Source organism: Homarus americanus, unplaced genomic scaffold, assembly GCF_018991925.1.
Source record: "Homarus americanus isolate GMGI-L3 unplaced genomic scaffold, GMGI_Hamer_2.0 scaffold34921, whole genome shotgun sequence".
Classification (NCBI taxonomy): domain Eukaryota; kingdom Metazoa; phylum Arthropoda; class Malacostraca; order Decapoda; family Nephropidae; genus Homarus; species Homarus americanus.
This window is the reverse complement of record NW_024741901.1, coordinates 12,386,685-12,396,830: the sequence shown is the minus strand read 5'-3', so window position 1 is coordinate 12,396,830 and position 10,146 is coordinate 12,386,685. Positions and strand designations below refer to the sequence as shown.

The 10,146-nt window shown below is 42.4% G+C and overlaps 1 protein-coding gene across 1 annotated transcript in view; it reads right to left on the bottom strand.

Moving 5' to 3' along the window:
* Positions 1 to 1,796: 1,796 nt before the first annotated feature.
* LOC121876112 (delta-sarcoglycan-like) overlaps positions 1,797 to 10,146 on the bottom strand; it is a 31,801-nt gene continuing 23,451 nt past the window's right edge. The window contains exons 3-4 of the mRNA XM_042381050.1: positions 2,139 to 2,328; positions 1,797 to 1,825 (exon numbers count right to left, since the gene is read on the bottom strand). Of these exons, the coding sequence (XP_042236984.1) occupies positions 1,797 to 1,825; positions 2,139 to 2,328 (219 nt within the window). The remainder of the gene's footprint in view (positions 1,826 to 2,138; positions 2,329 to 10,146) is intronic.

The following is a 10,146-nucleotide window of genomic DNA, read 5'->3' as shown; positions in this document are numbered from 1 at the left end:
ATTAATTCTATCCAAATTGTTTCTGTATTCCACTCAGTTTTTATTTCCTTATTTATTTCCCACTTCAGATTATCCCTGCCTCTTTTCCTGGTCTCCCTATCGGTATGGAACAATTTGTAACCCGCAATTTGGTATTCGACTTGTAACTCACGTGAGTCTAGGTTGATCCATGTTTCAGTGAATGCTATTGTATCGATTTTTACGGTACATACCAAGGCCCTAATATCATCCATTTTGTTTCTCATACTTCTACTGTTCGCGTAGTAGACGTTTAAGTTAGTCGTGTTCTGAGTCCTCCCTTTACCGCGTTTAGGTTTAAACTCCCTGTCTAATTTAGTTTTGTCATCGTTCCTAACACTATTTCCCTGTAATCTTTCACTTTGTTTACCCGCTCCCACTGCAGTCTCCTCCACCCCTGTGCCCATATGTTCCCCTAGCAGTTTAAAGACTTCGATATCTTTTGAACTGCCCTCTCTAGAGACCCAGCCAGTGTTGCCACCCCATCCCGAGACAGGTGTACCCCTTCCCTAGCATAAAGGTCCCTTCTGCCGTAGAAGTTGTCCCAGTTGAGTGTGTCTTTGTGTAATGATGGTTAGCAAGGTAAACTGACATGAAGACTAATGGTGAAGTTAATGTGTAAGGAGGCAAAGAGTGAGGCCTCAGCTTACACACACACACACACACACTTCGCCTTTAAACTTCATTTTTTATCCATATTTTTTACAACATGTCGTTTATGATTTGCATAGCAACTGATGCAAATGTATTTTTTTATTTCTGATGGCTATGGCGTTGCAACATGGAAGACATTAAAAGCAGAATATTTCCGAACTGGGGGGTTCCGGCAGATACCATAATTTCAGGTGTTGCTGTAAATCCCACAGAGTTGTTTGTTAACCACTGAGCAATTTAGGGGTTGTAGTTGATCTTGAAAAGTGCAGAGGCGTTAGTCCAGTGATATTTGATTATGTCGACTTCATGAGAGCCTCTGTTCCCGTAAAGTATTTTGCTTAGTCCAGCCATTAAATTTGATAACTAATGTACGTGTTCTGTCTTGGGGTCAGGAAACAGGTGCAAGAACTGGGTGTCAAGGTATTCGTTAAAGGTTGTTAGATCTTCACATCAATTATGATTAACTCGGCATTTATATCTCAACTATGAATGATTGTACCAAGGAAAAAATAAAATAAGTATATAAAAACAAATTATTAACACTAATAAATTAAGAATAGCGTCAGCATATTACGGGGGCCATACAAAATATGAATCATGGCTGGTAGAGGTGGGGCCTGGTGTCACTTGGCGAATCAAGCCAATTGGACTTCATGTACACTGGGTTACACTGGAAGCCGCAGCCATCATCGAGGGTGTGAGCACTTTGTTGAAAAGTTGCTGTAGTGGTCTAGTGGCACACACAAATCCTAGCGAGGTAAAAACGCTATACCAGCTAGCTAGGTCGCTAGCAGCAGGCCATACAGGTTACCACAATACCACACCACCATACTGCAGCAGCTCCGCCACTCCTTATATAAAAAGCTAAAGGATTGAACACGTCCTTTGGTTCGTACTAACTAAACTATTTACTTGTAACATCAGTTAAGTAATTATGCCACTTCTTTGCTAAACACACTATATCACTATATACTGTACATATATATTAATTATTATTCGGCCTTGCCGGCCTCTCAACAGCTCGTGTAAAATGAACCTTTAGTTTCGAACTCAAGCAAGATGTGAAATAAGACAGGGTAAGTCATTCTCACTGAGTACGGTTGAGTCAGGGAGTGTGGAAAGAATTACAAATGCTGTAGAATCAAGTCGGAAACTGTGGAATTAGAAATAAATGTTGTATGGAGTAGCCAGGAAACGTAAAAGCAGGTAGTACAAATGTTCTCAGTCGGTGTCAAAAGTCATGTGTACATGATTTAGTCCTTCACAATGTCAACAAAGAACAACTATGTGCGCCAGAGAGTGTATACGAGTATATGACAAACAATAATCCTCAGCACCAGCCAGGGAACAACATAATCCACCTTTTAACAGATAATTGGACGAGGAAAAATGAAAAAGACCTTCAGGAATATCGACAACACTATGTCTGTAAACAACACTTAAACGAAAACAGAAGAACAACTCACTCATGAAGACGCTGTTGGTGATCCTGCCGTCAGCATCGGTGGCGGCGATGGAGAAGTTGTTGGCGGCGAGTATACGCATCGGAGTGTTTGGGCGGGAGAGGATGCGGGCTGCCACCAGCTGGTCCATCACGTGCACCTCCCCGCTGGCGATCATTCCGCCTTTCACCATCTGTAGCCCACCCATACCTTCCTGTGAGCGAGGGTGATGGTGTTAGTGAACAGTGACAATGTTATAATACTATTGGAACTAATATGTTAGTGGTACTAAGGAGATGACAGGTGTTAGTGGAAATGACATAGTGAGTAACAGAAGTCACCACTAGGATTTATGTTAATATTAGAAATGTGAGGATAAGAAAACGGAGCCTTTTAGCTATTCCTGTCCTCACAAACTCAAGAAACAATAATCGACCTAACTTAATCGACCTAACTTAATCGACAATGGTACTTACATTTACCCAAGTAAGGGTAATTTCACCTCCCAGTACGAATGAATGATAGTTACGTAGCTGATGTATGAGGCATCAGCGGACAGTAATTTAAACTAGGCCACATATGGGAGCCCAAAACTTTGTGCCCAGATAATTTGTCAAAGCCTGTCAGTGCAGGAGCTTACGGCGACCCATCATCTGGACACCTGACTCCGGGGATGACGCAAACACTCTAAACTTCTTCCTTCTCCTCCTTCTCTTATTCTCTTCCTTTTATTGATCTTATTCCTACTCCCGTGTTCTCTGCTCCCTACCTTCTTGTCATTCTCCTCTGCTCCCCACCTTCTTGTCATTCTCCTCCTCCCCTCGGGAAAAGTCGAAGGCAGAAAGAATCTTGACAAAGTGCATGAGAGGCCATACCTATATTACTGCAGTGAACCTGCGTCACGCTCCCCTCCCTTGACACGCATGCATGTTTTCTCTCTCTCTCCCCTTGTCTATGTGTTAATCTATTTCTCGTTTAATTTCTGTCTATTTATCTATATATTTTTTCGGTTTGTGTATCTTCGTTAATTTGTCTGTCTCTGTTTCTTACTTATACACACGTACAAAAAACTAAAAAACACACATATGAACATAAGAACATAAGAATGGAGGAAACTGCAGCGGGCCTATTGGCCCATACTGGGCAGTCCCGTTTACACCCAACCCCTAATGCTCATATAAGCATCCAACCTATGTTTGAAGCAATTCAGCGTATTCGAGTTAATGATGATATTTGGTAACTTGTTCCATTCATCCACTACTCTGTTTCCAAACCAGTGTTTACCTATTTCACGCCTAAATCTAAATTTGTCTAATTTAAAACCATTGTTACGAGTTCGCTCCTGGTTGGATAATTTGAGTACCTTTGTAATGTCACCTTTGTTTAGCCCTGACTTCCACTTATACACCTCTATCAGGTCGCCCCTCGCTCTACGTCTCTCAAGGGAGTGCAAATTAAGATGCTTTAACCTGTCTCTATACTCAAGGCTCCTAATGCCCGGGATTAGTCTTGTCATTCTCCTCTGAATTCTTTCCAAGGATTCTATATCCATTCTGTAATACGGTGACCAGAACTGAACTGCGTAATCCAGGTGTGGTCTCACAAGCTCAAGATACAGCTTTAGGATGACCTCGCTAGTCTTGTAACTAACACTCCTTTGTATGAACCCAAGTACTTTATTAGCCTTGTTACGAGCAAAAACACATTGTTTACTTGGCTTAAGGTTCCTACTTATCATTATTCCTAAATCTCTCTCGCAGTCGGATTTCTCTATGGCATCGTTGTTCATCTGGTATCTGGTTTCCCTGTTTACATCTCCTATGCTGAGTACTTTACATTTGTCGACATTGAATTTCATCTCCCATTTTTCAGACCATTCGAAAAATTTGTTTAGATCTTCCTGTAGTTTTGCCGAGTCCTCGTCAGATTTGATAACACGTCCTATTTTAGTGTCATCAGCAAATTTACTTATGTTGCTGTCTATGCCGATATCTATGTCGTTTATGTATATAATAAACAATAATGGTCCAAGTACTGAGCCTTGGGGAACTCCACTTGTGACGTTGCTCCAATGGGACTTAGTGCCGTTAATGCTCACTCTCTGTTTCCTGTCCTGTAACCACGCCCTAATCCATTTAAGGATGTCACCTTTGATGCCATGAGCTTCTACCTTTCTAATTAGTCTTTCGTGGGGGACTCTGTCGAAGGCTTTACTAAAGTCGAGATATACCACATCATAATTGTGCCCCTCGTCCACCGATTCGAAAACTGATGAAAAGAATGTTAATAGATTAGTTAGGCAAGAACGTCCGCTTGTGAAGCCATGCTGGGAATCATTGATCAATCGGTGCTTCTCCAGGTGATTTCGAATAGAGTTTGAAATGATTGCTTCCAGTAATTTGCCTACTATTGATGTTAGACTGATTGGGCGGTAGTTAGAGGATAGTGATCTATCCCCCTTCTTGAAAATCGGTATTACATTCGCTATCCTCCAGGATTCTGGTACTACACCTGTTTTTAAGGACACGTTAAACAACTTTGCTAAGGGCATACTAAGCTCTTCCTTACATTCCTTTAATACTCTGGCAAATATCTCATCGGGACCAGGTGACTTATTAGGCTTTAATTTGTCTATTTGCTTACTAACATCGTTACTAGTCACTACTATCTCACTTAATTTGTTTTCTTCACTATCTCTGAATAGAGTCGGTGCCTCGGGAATCATGTTTAAATTTTCGGTGGTGAAAACTGTTGAAAAATATTTATTCAAATTATTGCTCATTTCTCCATCATTATCAGTGAGCTCGCCGGAGTCTGACCGTATTGGTCCAATCTTTTCTCGTGTTTTAGTTTGATACATTTGGTAGAATCCTTTGGGGTTTGTCTTCGCCTCCCTTGCTATCCTTACCTCATTATTCCTCTTTGCTTTCCTTATCTCGGTTTTAACCCTACTCGCCAATACCCTATAATAGTCCCGGAGGTGAATTTCGCCACGATTTATCCTTCTACCTATAGCCTTCCTTTGGCCAATGATGTTCTTTAAATAATTATTTATCCATTTAGGGTCATTGTTGTCTGATCTGAGTTTTTGTATGGTATGTTCTGCCTTTGTGCATTAAGTAACTCACTATTTAAATTGTCGTGGAACTCGGCAATCTCAGATCTCGTTATCAGGTCGGTGTCATCTGTCAGGTTCACGGCCAAGCGCGACACCCCCTCTCTCAGCTGCCTCTTTAAACTGTCAAAGTTTGCCCTTCTGAAATTTGGTACTTTAGTGGAATTTTCCTTACGTCTGCCCTGAAAATCTAACTGGAATCGAATTTCTTTGTGATCGCTGTTTGCAAGTTCGTTCCCTACCTCGACATTGCTAATGAGGTTTTCTCTGTTCGACAGAACTAAATCCAGTATATTATTACCCCGTGTGGGTTCGGTTATATGTTGACTTAGGAAACAGTCCTGGATCATCTCGAGAAAATCCTCTGATTCTGAGTTGCCCGTAAGGTCAGTCCAATCTATTTGGCCAAGGTTAAAGTCGCCTACTATACAGACTTTGTTGTGTATGGAAGCCCTGCGCATTTCATCCCAGATAAGTCGCTCATTGACGCTATCAAGATTGCGGGGTCTATATATTACTCCTGTGATTAATTTTTCCCGACCGTCGCTTAATTCTATCCAAATTGTTTCTGTATTCCTCTCAGTTTTTATTTCCTTATTTATTTCACATTTCAGATTATCCCTAACATAGATTGCTACTCCGCCTCCTTTCCTGGTCTGCCTATCAGTATGGAACAGTTTGTAACCCGCAATTTGGTATTCGACTGGTAATTCACGTGTGTCTAGGTTGATCCATGTTTCAGTGAATGCAATTATATCGATTTCTTCGGTACATACCAAGGCCCTAATATCATCCATTTTGTTTCTCATACTTCTACTGTTCGCGTAGTACATTTAAGTTAGTCGTGTTCTGAGTCCTCCCCTTACCGCGTTTAGTTTTAAACTCCCTGTCTAATTTAGTTTTGTCATCATTCCTAACACTATTTCCCTGTAATCTTTCGCCTTGTTTACCCGCTCCCACTGCAGTCTCCTCCACCCCCGTGCCCATATGTTCTCTTAGCAGTTTAAAGACTTCGATATCTTTTGAACTGCCCCCTCTAGAGCCCCAGCCAGGGTTGCTACTCCATCCCTAGACAGGTGCACCCCATCCCTAGCATAAAGGTCCCTTCTGCCATAGAAGTTGTCCCAGTTGTCAATGAATGGGACTGATATTGACTTGCAATATCTGTCAAGACGGTCGTTGACACCAACTGCCCTTGACAACCATTCACTGCCAACTCTCCTTCTAGGCAGGACACCGCATATGATAGGGATCCCTCCCTTAGTCCTAATACGATCTATAGCTGCCTTGAACTTATCAAGAAGTTCCTCGCTCCTACACCGGCCAATATCATTGCCTCCTGCACTGAGGCAGATAATGGGTTTGTTCCCATTACCAGACAAGATATTGTCCATCCTGTCAATTATATCCCCCACCCCAGCTCCTGGCAAACACACCCTCATCCTATTTTTGTTTTTACCACAAAAGGCCCTGTCCATGTACCTTACCTGTGAGTCACCAACAATTAAAGTTTTTATACCTTCCTTGTCATCCCTGCCCCTGACTGTACTAACGTCCAATTCGTCTATCAAGGGACTGAACGGGTTGGTACACTTAGCTGTTGTTGTCGTTGTTGTCATATCCTTCGTGTGCTTCTTCACCACGAGCTATGTCTTCCCACTACTCACAATTTTCCACTCGCTTGATTTTTCGTCAGACACTGGCTTTATTCGTCCAGCCTCTCCTTTTAACTTCGCCAGCTCTTTCCTTAATTTCAGGTTCTCCAACGTGGCCCTCTCAATTTCTAACTTGGCCCTCGCCAATTCTTCAATGGACCACCCCAGTTTGGTCAACAAACTCTCATACCCAAGACCGCACATAGCACTGGCCATATCTGATAATTATCCCTCCGGAGCTAACCCTGCCGTGGCCTTTCCCCTAGTGAGGTCAGAACACAACTGAGTGAGGTCAGAACACAACTGACATTCAAAGGCACGCACACACACACACACACACGGATCCACATAGCAAGATACAGACAGACAGGCAGACAGAAAGACAGACAGACTCACGTAGACATTATATGGACATTTTATATCAACCATCACTTTTTCCCTTGAGAAGTCTGTCAGACTACACCCAGCTGACCTGCCCAGGATCACACCTCAGATCAAAAGACTAATGTAGCAGGGAGACAAGGCCTTTCGTTTCAACAAAGTCATACGCGAAATACGCGCTACAGTCTTTCTATCCAGCCAAGTTGAAACACCCTAGGCAGACCAATATCATCAGTCAGTGGTATGGTTTAAACAACAACACGCACTTCCTCCCCGTCTTCAACCATCTCACCATTTGTGATGCAGATGAACGAACTAACAATCATCTCGCTATTATATGTCATACGCTCCCCCAGCCTGGCACAACTGTTTTCCAGGTTACCTAGTAGCTCCCTCTCCTACGGATTTAGTAAAAAAATTTGAAGACGCTAAGCGATTAGAAAAACTCTCTGTAGATTACAAACTGAATTGGGAAGGATACAGTACGGCAATGCAACAGTCAAATCTTCGTGCTATTGTCTTCACATCCTCCGTCGTCTCAAGTCCTTAGGAATTTCTGCGTCAGAACTCTTGGTTGTTTACAAAGCATTATTCCTGCCTAAGCTTACCTATACTTCCCCTGCCTGTTCTTCTTCCTTAACTGTTACACAACGACGACTCAGAGTCGCTCATTATAATTACCCTCTCAACTCTCCCTGATCATTACCATGGCCTCATCTGTCAGTTAAGGACGAAACTACTACATCATCTACGTCACCGTCTCCTGCTACCACCTGAGATGCCCCGTCTGCAAATTGCCGTTCTACACCACAACCGCATCCAGCCCATACGACCACGTACTGATCCCTTAATTCCAACCATTGCAAAAATCATCAACATCTTATTGATAACTTATGTGTTCACTTCTTGTCAATCTCACTTTTGTACTGTAGCTGCTGAAATTACTTGTTAAATGACTCTCCCTATGTCGTCATATACTATATAATGTATACCACTTATGTTATTTGTAAATTTTCAGTTTATAACTGCTGTATTTGTTAGTAAACACACACACACACACACACAAATCATAAGAGGAGTAGGAGGGACCTTTATTTGGGTAATTGAGCCTCGGCCAACATTGTTACTTTAAATGCCACACAAAATGAAAAAAAAACAAAAAACATTGTTATACATGAAAAAAAATGACTCGGGTAAAGTTCCACAGCTGAACTCGCTATTATTTAGATTTTTCCCCTCGTGTTTCTATACATAATTATCTTTCAGGAAACGCTATGTCTTTCCTAAGGTATGCATGATTTTACCATTTCCTTGCACGGAATAATTACCGCATCCTATCCAAGCTAACACAGCAAAAATCTTAAAATGGTATGTTTATCACACAATGTTTTTAGCTTATTGTGTCAAGAAAACATGTCCAGACCACAGTATTTTACTAATTGTATATTACCATAGTCTGGGGGTAATTTCAGTTTACCTTACGGTGTCTGTGTACAGTATTGCTGATACATTTAATACTACTGTATACTAGAGGAAATATTATCCCAAAGACTTTCCCGCTAGAATGGAAGTTAGCTGAACCAAGAACACACACACACAAAATTATCCCTTCATTTCGTAATAGTGTACATATTCTTACTTAACTTCAAATACCAGACCTTATGTAGTATGTATATTAGTTTTACCCCGGAGGTTCCTGACAAACCAGCATCAACCATTAGCAACACGTCCCCCCCCCCCTCCCAGCACGCACACCGCTGCTTCCTGGCTCTTCACCCCCTAACCACACCATTCCATCTTCATTCTGGTCTCCCCTCTCCCTCTTACCATCTACCTTTAAATTATATACATATTTTATCAATATTTCGCTTTTCATCTATGGGTGGTGAAGAGGATAGTATGGGTATGAGGGAGACAGCAGGTGACAGTAGGGGAAACAGCAGGTGACAGTAGGTATTCAGATAGGGTTTTAACTTACTTCATTTCTCTCACGTCCTACACCTTCCGTTTCCTCCTCTCATCTCACTCTTATCTATGGTTCTCGTTATCCTTTTTTTATCCATTCTCGCCCCAACCTCGAATAGGCCGTGTGTTAATCTACTCTTTCTTCTGACATATTTTAAATCTTTCCTCTGAAGGTGGCACTGTTATAACCCAGCAAGTCTCTCTCTCTCTATATCTCTCTCACCATCCTCCTGGTCTTCCACCTGGCCCTGCGGGGTGTGAGACGAGGCAAACTTTCAGGACTCGTGTAACTTTCACAGATTCTCCTGGAGAGTCACAGAAATGTTGTGATATTCGTCTCCGGGGCGACACATCTGCCACCCCACACTGACTGATGATCCTGACGAGGAGGAGGATCTTAACCCCAGGGCAGATGTGCAGGTGCAGGTGTAAGGGAGGTACGCTTATTATAGACTAATTTAGGTGACCGCTGGTGTAACCGTCAATATGCTCGCCTCGCTTGTGAGTGGTCCTGGGCAGGGTGAAACTATGGGCAAGTTTCTTTATGATATTTGCTTCTATTTATCGGTCTACCCAGAAATAATTGGCAACCTCGAACACAAGGAGCAACCATTATATATAGACTAGGTAATGGAGGCGTATGGTAGTGGACGAATGGACGCTGCCTCTTGTTCTGAGGGTCTCTTGTTCGATCCCAGGTCACTTTCAGTCTACCCAGCTGTAAATGGGTACCAAACTTAAAGTTGGGGAAGCAGAGGCGGTCAAGTAGGCCCACAGTGCCGGCCACGTTGCCTCCTTGCGTACCGAAGGCTTTATATGTACTGTCCCTAACGGGCAGTCATGACTATGGAACATAATTTCACTGTATGTCATGGAGGACCTATGGTTAGGAGTGGGTTTTGGGCAGTCACTGACG